Genomic DNA, 12,601 nt, shown 5'->3' with positions numbered 1-12,601 from the left:
GTGAAGAAATGAAATTCCTACTGTCAAAATGCCTCGAGAGAAAAACCCAACTCAGCAGCTGGGCAAAAGGGTTAATAGGTCAGGAGTATTTGCAAGTTTATCAGCAGAGGAGATGTTGATTTTGGAAAGTGCATTTTATCAGTACCAGACAGCTGAAGCTGTGCCCTGTCCCTAAGAGTGGCTGACTCACTTCCAAAGTGTCTGGAAATGTCAGCGCATGTCTTCTGGTTATCACTTTCTTTTCAGCATTGGGTTCTCATCAGGAGAGCTACTCTGTTACAGAAAGGAAGGCAGCCGCAGCTCAGCTCAGGAGCTTTCTGTCAACATGCTACAGAGTTATAGAATGGTTTGGGTTGGAAGGGACCTTCAAAGGTCATCTCGTCCAACCCCCTCCCTGCAATGAGTAGGGACATCTTCAACTCGGGCAGTTTGCTCAGGACTGCAAACAACTCGACCTGGTATGTTTCCTGGGGTGGGCATCTACCACCTTTCTGGGTTGGTATTTAGCCATCTGCACCGTCACAAATTTCTTCCTTAGTTCCAGTCTAACTCTCCCCTCTTTTAGTTTAAAACAATGCCCTTGATCTCTCAATCCTGCCGGAAGGGGGTCAGGAGCTACCTCTCATTAAACTGTTCGTCTCCACCGCTGGGCACTCCCAGCCTATCTGCACCAGGTGCCGATTGCTGTGCACCTGGTGCTGATTGCTGTGCACCCCGTGCCGATTGCTCTGCACCAGGTGCCGATTGCTGTGCACCAGGTGCTGATTGCTCTGCACCAGGTGCTGATTGCTGTGCACCCCGTGCCGATTGCTGTGCACCCCGTGCCGATCGCTCTGCACCCCGTGCCGATTGCTGTGCACCAGGTGCTGATTGCTGTGCACCCCGTGCCGATTGCTCTGCACCAGGTGCCGATTGCTCTGCGCCCAGTGCCGATTGCTGTGCACCAGGTGCCGATTGCTGTGCACCCCGTGCCGATTGCTCTGCGCCCCGTGCCGATTGCTCTGCGCCCCGTGCCGATTGCTCTGCGCCCGGTGCCGATTGCTCTGCACCAGGTGCTGATTGCTCTGCACCCGCTGCCGATTGCTCTGCACCAGGTGCTGATTGCTGTGCACCCCGTGCCGATTGCTCTGCACCAGGTGCTGATTGCTGTGCACCCCGTGCCGATTGCTCTGCACCAGGTGCCGGTTGCTCTGCGCCCGGTGCCGATTGCTCTGCGCCCGGTGCCGATTGCTCTCCAGCTCTCGCCTGTGCACAAAGCCGTCACGGGGCCGCTCCGACACTGCGATTTCCAGACCTCTCCGAACAGGGGGCCCTGAGCTCCGCCAGGTGGGCTGGCATCCATCTCCCTCTCTCCATCTGCCTTTTCCTTCCCCTCCCTTCCCGCACGAAGAGGCTTTCCCACAGCAGCGGCGCCGCGCGGAAGCCTTGGGGGGGGGCGACGGTCGCGCGGCTGCTGCCGCCGTCCACTGCCACCGGGGGGCGCCCGCGTCTCGCGGATAGCGCCGTAGTGGGGCCGCCGGGCCGAGGCGGCAGGGACCGCGGCCGCAGAGTCCCCGCGGCTTGTCGCCCTCCCTGTCTGCCCCCGCTCCTTGCCCTGCTCTGCTCCCCGGTCAGAGTCTGCAGACCCGTACCGAGGGGCGGGGAAGCCGCGCGCTCCGCGGGGACGGTGGCATCTGTATGCTAGCCTGAAGAAGGCTGTTCCGAGAGCGCTACCGGCGGCGGCATCTCCCCACGGTTGTGGGACTAGACCCGTGCTGCGACGTGGATCCGGCAGCGGCTCTGGGGCAAGCGCGAAACCCCTGTAAGCCTTGCATGGCCCCGTCTGGGCTACACGCCTGCTTTAAGACGGTATGTCCCCAGCGTGTCACCCCCCGGGCACGGTGCGCTGCAGAGGGCAGGACGCGCCGGGTACCACGGGCGGGTGCCCGGTTTTGGAAGGTGCGCTTTTTCGGCGGCACAAGGTTTCAGCCAGGGGCCGCGGGGGGAGGCTTTGCCCACAGGCTGAGGGGCCGCGTGCCCCGTCCCCGCTGGCTGGGGAGCTGCGCCCGCCCCGCTGCAGGCGGCACCGGGCAGCGGCGGCGCTTGGGGCTCGAGGCATACACCTCTGCGGGGAGGGGATGGTTTGATGTGTGTAGGCTGCGTCGGGTGGAGACCAGACACACCTGAATCGTGTCAAAACGACTGTAATCTCTTTGCCCCGAGGCTCCCGGCCGTCGCACCGGGGCTAGCAGCGCTTCTCTGCAAGGTTGTCCCGGGGGTCAGCCGAGACCCCGAGAGGGCCCTCAGAGGGAGGGGGGAAGGTGACTGCGCGGAAACCCTTGCATGGGGACACCCTGCTCGCCGGTATGCCTGAGGATTCATTTTTTCCACTGCCCTCCCGTGTCCCCTCCCCGGTTTGGGAGGCTGAGGGGAGGGGGAGGGAGGGGGCGGCAGGCCGGGCCCCCGTCCCTGGACTCGCTGCCGCGGCCGCCGCCCGCCTCATGCCGCAGGAATGCGCGGAGGTATGCGCCAGTTTCCAGAAGTGGATCCCCTTCCTTGCTGGAGCGGAGTAGCGCATATATCACCCGGTGGCAGCAGTCCACCTTCCCTGCAGTTTCGTAACCGCTTACGAGGGTAAATTGAGAGTTGGGAACAGCCCTCTATTAAGTAGCAGATTGAGAAGAGGCTCTTCCCACTTGGAGAAGGCAAGTCTTTCCAGACGGACCCCTCGCACCGGGAGCTACAGTAATCGAGGCGTCTCCTCTGCGCTCATCTGTTGCCGCTGCTTCTGCTCCTCCTTCGCCAGCGCTGCTACTTGCTGCTCCCTCCACAAGGTGCCCCCGGAGCTTCATCCTTTCTCCTCCTCCCTTTATCCAGGTCCGACGGCTGCAGCTGGAGGAGCTGCTGCAGGAGCTGCCCCGTCACCGACCCCTGCACCCTGCAGCCACCCCTGAAGGTCTGTGTCCGCGCAGGAGCGGAGATCCCCTGCCCTTCCTTCGGACGGTCCCCTTTGCCTGTCTGTAGGCACCACGCACGCAGCCCCTTCTGATGCACTCGAGGCTGAGATTAGCAGCGCTGGGCTGAAGGCTGACACGGGGAAGGAGAAGGAGCTTGTCTGTGTCAGTGGGTGCGTTGGGCATGTCGGAGCCGGCTCGCAGCCGTGAGGCCGAAAGGGCGGAGAGAGAGGCGCAGGGCAGCGCGCCCTGGGGGGCTGCCGGCTGCCAGGCTCTGGGGAGGGCACGGCGGAGCCCGGCGGGCTGCCGGCCCTGGGTGCTGTCAGAAGACGGTGCCTAGGCAGAAATGCACGGGGAGGCGGCGATGTCCCGGCCCCTGTGGCGGTGTCCCGGCCAGAGGATCCGGCTGTCAGCGCTCAGGATGCCTGCGGGCACGCTACCGCTGAGGCTTTGGCAGGAGCTCTCGCTTCCCTCCCTTGGGCGTGCAGCTGCCAGTGATGCTTGCTCTTGTTTCTAGTTTTTTCAGCTTCTGATAGTGGGTTTTTCTTGTGGTTTATTTATTTGGTTTTTCGTTTAGTTTATTTTTTTTTTTTTCATCTTGGAAGCGGTAAATGTCAGGCACAGTGTGGTTTGGAAATGCTTTGGCTAAGTTTGTGTAGGTGGAATTAGCATGAGATTGGATTGGCACTGGTGAAAGAGTAGGTTTGTGGGGTGGTTTTTTGTTTGGCTTTGCAAGTGTGGTCTCTAAAGATCAATGGGAAAACCTTTAGTCTTGACGAGAAGTCTGCTTGTGTCCTTGATGAACTAGTGAGAGGACCTTCCAGGCTTTCTTTCACACACCCAAGTTTGCGAGGATGAAGCAAAATGTTTCTAGTTGGACAAATGAATGCTTTGGTCGAGACATTTTGTTTCGTGAAAGAAAAATGTGTTTCAGGAATGGCAGACCCGAAGCAGTAGTGAACCCAATAGATGCCTTTGAAAGATGATGAGTTTATTTTGCTCTTCGAAAGGATCAAAAGATGGCACTCCAAGCCCACACCATATTTCCAGGACGAAAGTCGATTTGCGCTGATTTTAGGCAATCCTTTAACTCCTGCAGAATGTGGTAGATGTGCTTGGGGGACAGCCATTTCCCATGCAGAACAGCAATATGATTTTGGAGCTTTCAGGACAATTTAATGTTAACCTTGGTCTTCTTGTGTTGTCAGGGAGTCATTAGGGTCAATATTACGCTTCTGCTTGTGCGCCGGAGGAACCTTTGGGCTGAAAGCATTGCTTAGTTTTTCTTCAGGCTCTTGGTAATTCTGTGTGCAGTGAGGGCGCTTGGCTAAGGCAAGGATATGCAGCCGCCCAGAAAGGAGCCTGTTAACTTCAGCATGAGTAACTGGGAAATTCCTGGATCTCTGTAGCACCTATCCACAAAATGTACCTTGCTGTTCAGCTCTGTAGATGGCAAAAGAATATAATTTCCATCTTCAGCCTTTTTCTTCAGGGTAATGATTTGTGTATTTTTCTTTTGTTTTGCTCTTGGCATCTTCCTGATGGAAATCTGTTGCCTAGTTGCTTTTGGAATTCTCTTTCCTCCAGCCTAATTATGATATATGATGCATTTATGACTTTATTCAAGTAAATTACCCCTCCCCTACTTCCCAAGATAGAAAAAAATCAGACTTTGAAAACACTCAGAAGCATGTGCAATGGGTGCTGCTCATATTTAACCTTTACTTAGACAAGGAAATAATGTGGAAGTTTTGCTGAAGGTTTAGAAGCGTAATTTGATGTGACCTAGAGCACAGAGTTAAGAAGGTATAGCTGCTTGCAATTAGGAACCACTAATTCACCCTAATCCCACCTATTTTGCTAGACATCCTGCAGTGACTGTGAGACTCTTTTGCCTGTCTGCTTTTTACAGTGTACTTTAAATCTATTTTCTCTCAGGACGTGTAAATGAATTATCAGATGTTGAAACATCATGGCTAGACAGACGTGTCAGGTTTCAGCCGTGTCTTACATACACTTCTGTATAACCTATTTCAGAACTTCAAGCAATGAAGAATAGCGTAGTCGTAGGCAGGACCCCTCAGAAAAAAAAAGTTTTATTGCAGTTTCCAAACTGCCTTGAGACCACTAAACCCCAGCTAACTAAGTGCTTCAGCAGTTACAAAAAGGGAGCCGAATAAAACCCCCAGCTGAAAGAGACATTTTGTTAATCCAAGGCAGGAATGACCTCTGAATTAGCTATCATCGCACTCAGCGATGAAGTCATGGATCTCCCTCCTGGCTCCTGCCCGTGCGGAGGCATGGATCTTCACCGCGCTTCCCCGACCGAGTTAACCCCAGCTAGGTTAAAGCCACGTGTGCCTACCGTGATTGGAAAGGGTTCAGCAACAAAAGGCACATTATTTCGAGACGACACTCTCCAGTTAGTCATGCAGATCTGTCATCGTCTTGGGTGGATTTCAAGTCTAGAGATTTCAACCTGGTGCCGTGGGTGGGGGCTGGGAATAAGGGAACGAAGTCAAATCCACGGTTCGTCTTTTTTTTTTCCTAATGTTCATGAATACTCCCACGCAGTCCTCTAATCCACGCGTATCATTTCCTCCTCCTGTCTCCCTTCTCCCCCTCCCCTCTCCATCACTGCAGATTCATTCATGTTGTTGTGATCTGAAAGGGCAGAAATGAAGACAGCGCTGTGCTCGGCAGTTGCTGCTCTGTGTGCAGCCGCCCTCCTCTCCTCCATCGAGGCTGAAGGTAACCTTCCCCTCCCAGACCCCTTTCCCCCCCGCAGTGCCCTGATGACCAGCAAACCTCCCAAGCAGCCTTGAGCTACTGGCTCTCTCCTTCTCCGTTTTTGAGTGTGACTACTTCACCTTCTCTCTTTCTCTCCTTCAGAGAAACGCCTCTTCTTCCTTGCCCAGCTCCTTCTGTGCTCTGTTTCTCCCGGCTAGTCAGCCGGGCCGTAGCTCCCTCTCCCTGTCTCTCCGGTGTGCTGTCCACACCGCCGCACAGACAGGCTGCGGGCTGACTGGCGTGGCCGCCCGGGCACAGCGCCCGAGGAGCCCACAGCCACCGCCGCAGCTGGCGGGCAGCCCGGCACGGCCGGGACCTGCGGTGCTGCCCCGCTGACCGACCAAGGATGGCTTGGCTCTGTGCCCTAGAGTCTCGTTTAGTTTTGTTGAGAAAGCAAAGGAACAAGCCGCAGATTGGAAATAAAATGCTCCAACAGAGTCTGGCTCTCTGCGCCTGTGTGTTTTGTTCGGCCGGACCCCTCGCCTCTGCCCTGCCAGCCTGTGGCACACCAACCTCCCCCGCTCAGCCAGGCGACCCCCGGCTGAGCTCTGGGGTGGCTGCACCCTCCCTTAGGAGCTCTGGCTTCTCTGGTGGATCTGACATCGGGAGCGTCACTGTGGAGATGTTGCCATGACAGGGTGTGTGTGTCCGAGTGTGTGGATTTGCTGTGGTGGGTTCAAGGTTCTGACATTGACATGGTGCTTGTCACTTCCAAAGAGCCGTTTCTTCTCGTCTTTGCAGGGCCCTGGCCCTGTCTCTGGAGGTTGAGGTCCCTGTCAGCCAGTGGCCGTGTTCTGCCTCCAGCTGCAGGGATAAAAGCCTGGGGAGACCCATAGTGATTGACACGCTTGCCATACTCTGGCTCAAAATGACTGGGCTCTGGTGCATTTGTCTCTCTGGTGGATTACCAGCAGGCGTAGCAAGCTTCCCTGTCACTTTCTGTGCTAGCTGCAGGACTTTGTTCATAGTAACCATGTTTCTGCCAACAATGGCTGCAGGGAAAAATAGAGATGCTGATGGTAGTATACTGAAATGACTTGATCTGACCTCCAGGAGCTGTTCTAGGGTGAACCGAACCATTGAGAGTGAACTTCTCCAGATTTACTGGAAAAAACCAGAAGCCAGTGCCAATAATCTATTGTTTGGTCTTTTTTAACCCTTCCTTCTCATTCTCTACGGAACTGAAACAAATTCTCTAATCATGGCCTGCTGCAAGCCCCTTTGTCTGGACCTCAACACCTTGGATGATGGCTGCTAAAAGCACAATGTCTCTGGGGTGTTGCCCCCGCCTCCCCAGCAGTTCTTGCTTGGGACACTCAGGTGTAAATTACAGTGGCTTACTGGAAAAAGATGACATTTCTGCCAGGAGTGCAACATCTGGTCACCCTAGGAGACAATCAGCCTGCTGCCTCCTTGCTTTTCGTTGTTGTTGGCTGAGGAACCAAAGAAGGTCATTTGAAGTCATTTCAGAGTTGCATTTGAAATGCAGGATCTCCATGCCAGAGAAAGCAGAGAAAGTGCACAGTTCTGATGGAGGGAGTGGATGTGTTTGTGTGTTCTCCCCCATCTTAGGAGGGAGCTCACTTGAGGGTGAAGCCATGTTGCAGTTGTCCTGCACCACTACTGCATGTTTGGAGTATGTTCTTTCAAAATATAAGTGAAGGTGTCTTACTTAGCTATAGCATGGACTAAACCAGCCATGGCTTGGGAACTGCTAATGAAAGCTACAAAAATGTACTAGGAGAAGCACAGTTGTTATAATGAAACTAGACATGTTGCTAGACAAACTGGCCAAGCTTGTTTAGATCTTGTGTTGGAGGATGCACCAGTTGTAGGAAAAAGAGTGGACAAAGCCTGATCTCTTGAGTTTTAGAGTGGTTCTGGATAAACTTGCATTAGTCTACCTTCAGAGATGTCTGTTAAATCAAATACCTGGTTTGGAGTGATCAGGTTTCTATGAGAAATGTCTCATGGCTATGGAGTTTGGAAGTGAGAGAAGAAAAGTGGTGAGGAACGGGGCTGAAAATGGAAATTCAAAGCTAGGAATGCCTCAGGACTTGCTCTCACAGAGCTTTTTTTGTAGTGTGTTTTCTGCAGTATGCTGGTCATCCTTCTGCACCATGGTAATTTTGTGTTTCAGTTTTGTATCATCTTGTAAATTGCACATTGGATTTTGCTTGCTTTAGTTCTGGTATGCTTACAACTTAAATCCTATCTGCTGAACTGACTTTCTCTTGTCCTTTAGCCTATTTCTCCATCTTTCACATCGCATTGTGGCAAAGCTCTCCCTCCACCAGTCTGTCCTCTCTCTTTTGTTGTTGATTTTGTCTGTGGGTGTGGTTTGGGTTTGTTTGTTTGTTCCTTTGTCTCTCTGTGTAGTATTCACAAGAGGTGCAGTTGAATTTTCCTTCCCTGAGGTGCTAGTAGACACCTGATGGGATGAAAAAATGAGAGGAGAGGTAAAGATTTTTGATACAGAGGGAAGGAAATGCTTAACTCTGCTTTTCTGCCTTCCTTTGGCTTTCATTATTCAGTCACCCCTGGGAGCAGATCTGGTGTTTATCCAATACTCCTGTTTGTAGATTTCTAAATCTCCCAAGATGAAACTGGTTCTTCATCAGCATCACAGCTGCTCTGTGAGTCCTTCGTCAGAGCTGTGCTCTGTTGCTGTTGGCAAAGCAGTGAGCAGCAGCAGCAATAGTGTTTGAGCTTTTCTGCAGAGTTTGAGCTTCCTCCCCCTGAGCAATGCAGAGGTTTCTAGCTGGATGCCCCCTGTAGCAGCAGAGGGGGTAAAGCCAACATACAGTCTAAATGCATTCATGGTATTTCACTGGGGAAGTGGGCTGTTTACTCTGGACAAGGAAGCAAATCCATCTTCGTGCTTGGCATTTTTGCTCTTTTGCAGTACAATCCTTCTTGTTTTATTCTACAACTCTTCTGACATCTCTCAGCTTAAGCTTCTTGTGCATGGTGCTGTATTTTATGCTCTGCATTTCAAGCTGTTCCTTGCCTTTTTTAGTCCAGCACTGCAGCACTCCAGTGCATTCTCTGTTCATCCTCACGTCAAGATTTCTTTTTGCTGCAGTGTTTTTTCTACCTGTGATCACAAAGAGCTAGGGGGAGATCTATGTCCTTTTGTTGAATAAGAATCTTCTCATTATTTTAGTCAGAGTTAAGGCAACTATGCAAACAATCTGTTAGTTATAATCTCAAAGTAGTGCTGTGATGATGTCATAGCTATTGTGTAGTGTGTTGCAGTTGCTAATACAGAGAGATTTACAAAGGCACAGGCAAGGAATGAAGAAATAGTGGTTCTGTGTGACCTCACTGAGCATAGGAAGGTGCTGGCTTTTCAATGCTTCAGGGACTGGTGCAGACCTAGAGAAGTCTGTCTACCAGATGAGTTAGGGAAAGAGGGCACCACTGAGCCAGTCTTGAGACCTTGGTGTAATGCAGGAGAAGGTTTGTCAGCTGAAAGATGTGTTTCAAGGACATGCAAAGCAGTAAGTGACAAATGACTGCAGCACAGCAGTTAGGGAGGATTGGAAAATTTCTCATCTAAAAAATGTTATGTGTTGTGTACTTTAATTTGCATTGACTGTATGGTTTAGAGATGATCTGGGATCCTTGGTATGAGGGTAGTGGAATACTGGAACAGGTTGCCCAGGGAGATAGTTGAGGCCTCATCCCTGGAGATACTTAAAGTGAGGCTCGACAGGGCTCTGGGCAACCTAGCAAGTCGAGGATTCCCTTGCTGTCTGCGGAGAGGTTTGGACTAGATGACCTCTGGAGGTCTCTTCCATCCCAGAACATTCTGTGACTTGAGATAGCTGAAACTTTTGAAAGTAACCACCTGTTCAGCTTGGGAACTGGTTGGTGGGGCCATTATTTTATTACATTTTGATGCCTGATTTCTACCCTAGGAGAACCTATTGTTGATTTTCAAGTTTCTGAAGAGGGAACCATGTAGATTGAGGTGTGAAACTGAGCTTTTACATACATGAACATGCCTATTAACTCCCTGTTTTCCCTACTGCTACTTAGAAGGAAAGTGTGCATGTATCTGCACACACATGCACATATATAGATATAAAATATACATATGTGCCCAAAGTGTGGCAAATATTAATGCATGCAGTGTGTGAATATGTGCCAATTCTGTGTAGTTACAGACATCTTGATATGTACAGATATATGTTTAAATGATTTTCCTTCAAACTACATATGTATGGAAATTTCATAGCCATACATAAAGTGCAGACATACAGAGGGCAGAGTTTCTGTGTTATGGTTGGCAATGAATATCTTACAAGACATAGAAGCTGCTCTTTAGTGGATTTGTAGGCTGTAACTTGTTCCTTCTCCTGTTCATGTTTGGCATCAGTGATGCCTAGTTACAGGACAAGGAGCAATGGGTGGAAGCTGAGGCATAGGAGGTTCCATGGGAACCTGAGGAAGAATTTTTTCACCCAGCAAAACACTGGAACAGGCTGCCCAGGAAGGTTGTGGAGTTTTTCTCTCTGGAGATATTCAAGAACCCTCTGGACGAATTCCAGTGTCATCTGCTCTAGGTGATCCTGCTTTGCCAAGGGGGCTGGACCAGATGATCTTTCAAGGTCCCTTTCAGCCCCTGACATTCTATGATTCTTTGACTTCAAAGGAGACAACTGCAGTTGTCATCTAGTTTGTTATGATCAATCCATGCCATTTATGAACAAAACAGTGAATAAGGAGTTTCGGCCTCTTCCAGCTTCAGCAGAGCTTATCTCACTGAGAGCAAGACTGGGGCTTCCTCTTCAACTTCTATAACCTATATGTTGTTTCACTATGGACTAATTCATGTGCTAATTAGAGTCAGTCTTTCCCAGTGATGTAATTGCAGATTTTCTTTCACATGGAGAATGTGGATGGCAGCTATGTTGAAATTACATAGGATTTAGGATTAAGTTCAGTTTTAATCTTCTAATTATGTTTTACTTTCTCCTTGTTAAGATATTCATTGGGATCCTGCAGCAGTCACAGTCTGTTATCTGTAAAAAGCTGCCAATTTTTGTGTATTAGGTTTGCATTAGCAGTTGAGTAACACAGGCTGGTGCAACAGATATGTAGCATGAGAAAGATGCCTTACTCTACACATTCTGTTTCCAGAAATAAGGAGTTCTTGGACACAAGAAGTGGCAATGAATGAACTTTATATGTTGTTTGTTTGTTTTCTTGTTTGTTTTGTGGTGGCATTTCAGATCTGTTTCATTTTTCCTCCTCTTTTGTGATGCATAAGAGGATATCTGATCAAGGAAGGTCTAAGTGTGGTGAAACTGAACACTTTGTAAATATTATGTCATACATTAAGATGTGTCTTTTGACTGTGCTGGAAATGTGTGGGGTAGCTGTACACTTGCCTGCAGCAACAGTGAAATCACTGCAATACTATAACACCATCACATGTTGTGCTCAGGATCCTGTACCTTCACAAGTCAGTGAGAGCTTTGTCTTGGATTTTGAGGGATGCAGGATCATCAGAGTGCTCCGTGGTGTGACTACTCTGCAAGCAGAGATGCAACTGCACTTATGCAAGCAGTCTGACATCAGAGCTGCTTGCTTGGGTAAAACTGCACTTGTGCTTAAACCTTTGTAGAGTGGAGTTTTAAAGTTTGTCCCTGTAATGGGAGAGACTCCCACCACAACCAGGGGCATCTTGCTCCTACAAATCTGGCCTGAGTCCACCTTGCAGATGTATTATTTTCCCAATGCTGAATTTCTTCTTGGAAGAAGAATTTTAACAAGGTGGAGTAACAGCTGCCCTGTTTGATTATCACAATCAGGTTTTCACCTTCTTCACATTCTGCTGTGCTTCAGATCCACTTTCTGCTCTCAGTCTTATGACCATGGTTTGGTCTTCACCCTGCAGCTGGTTTCACATGGGTGAAAACTGACCATGTGAAGGTCCGTGGGTGTTTTGGAGGTTCTGCTTTAGCCTGCAGGCCATCTGGAAGATGTTTTGAAGACATTGGATCAAAACTATTTTTTCTTTACTCAGGCAGGGTTCCTTTTTGGATTTCACTGGCAGAAGTATTCAGTGTTTGAGTTTGCTAAGCCAGCCACAGGCTGAGAATGAATGGATTTAACGTTCAGTAGCAAAGGCTGAGGTTGAGTGTTGGGATTAACTTTATGGTGACGAAGTGAGGCTTTGGAGTAATTTCTGTGGGAAGCTGGCAGTCTTGTCAACAGTGACGGTCTTTAAGAATGATCTGAGCAACTGTGTCAGGAATGACATGGGATAGCTGATCATGCTTTGGCCATGGGGTGGCTGAGGGGACTTTCTGAGGTCCCCTACAACGCTCTTATTCTTGAAGGCTGTGAACACCTGGATGAAAGGATACATCACTTGAGTATCGATATGCTGTGCTTGTTGCCTGCCAAGATCCACATTTGAATTTTCATGAAATGGATTGAAGTCCTTTAAAATGTTAAAGACTTTTCCTCACAGTCAGTTTTTTCAGTTTATCTGGAATCCGGTCATTGGGATATCAACAAGTTGGGCTGCTGCTGTCCTTCAGCAGCTAAAGCCTAAAGCCTCTGCTGCAACATGCCAATTTACTTGCAAGGTTGGTGGTGCTATTTTTTTCCATGTACTTACTTATTTTTTTTATTTTTTGTTAATTAAAAGCATGCTCAGGTCAGTTGTCTCTGCCTTTGCATTAAATTTGTCCTGAGCCGTTGCTACTGAAAGGATATTTTATAATGATATTCTTACCACCTCAGTGTGGTTTACTATTAACACATGTTGCATGATGTTGGTACTAAGTAACCACCCTGCTCTCTCTAGCGTTGTGATACTCATCAGCTGAATGGTTAATGAACTGTGCATGCAGGTTAAT

At 49.7% G+C, this 12,601-nt stretch overlaps 1 protein-coding gene across 2 annotated transcripts in view; it reads left to right on the top strand.

Annotated features, from left to right (window-relative positions):
* The first annotated feature begins 1,461 nt into the window (after positions 1-1,461).
* COL12A1 (collagen type XII alpha 1 chain) overlaps positions 1,462-12,601 on the top strand; it is a 126,782-nt gene continuing 115,642 nt past the window's right edge. The window contains exons 1-3 of one of the 2 annotated variants that reach the window (XM_064164218.1): positions 1,462-1,848; positions 2,857-2,935; positions 5,577-5,684. In XM_064164218.1, the coding sequence (XP_064020288.1) occupies positions 5,612-5,684 (73 nt within the window). In that variant the 5' untranslated portion in view covers positions 1,462-1,848; positions 2,857-2,935; positions 5,577-5,611. Of the gene's footprint in view, positions 1,849-2,856; positions 2,936-5,576; positions 5,685-5,879; positions 12,329-12,601 lie in introns of those variants that run through there. The other variant, XM_064164217.1, reaches the window with a different exon arrangement.

This window comes from Pogoniulus pusillus, chromosome 25 (genome assembly GCF_015220805.1).
Source record: "Pogoniulus pusillus isolate bPogPus1 chromosome 25, bPogPus1.pri, whole genome shotgun sequence".
NCBI classification, from domain to species: Eukaryota; Metazoa; Chordata; class Aves; order Piciformes; family Lybiidae; genus Pogoniulus; species Pogoniulus pusillus.
The sequence above is the reverse complement of the archived record's forward strand: the minus strand, read 5'-3'. Positions and strand labels throughout refer to the sequence as shown.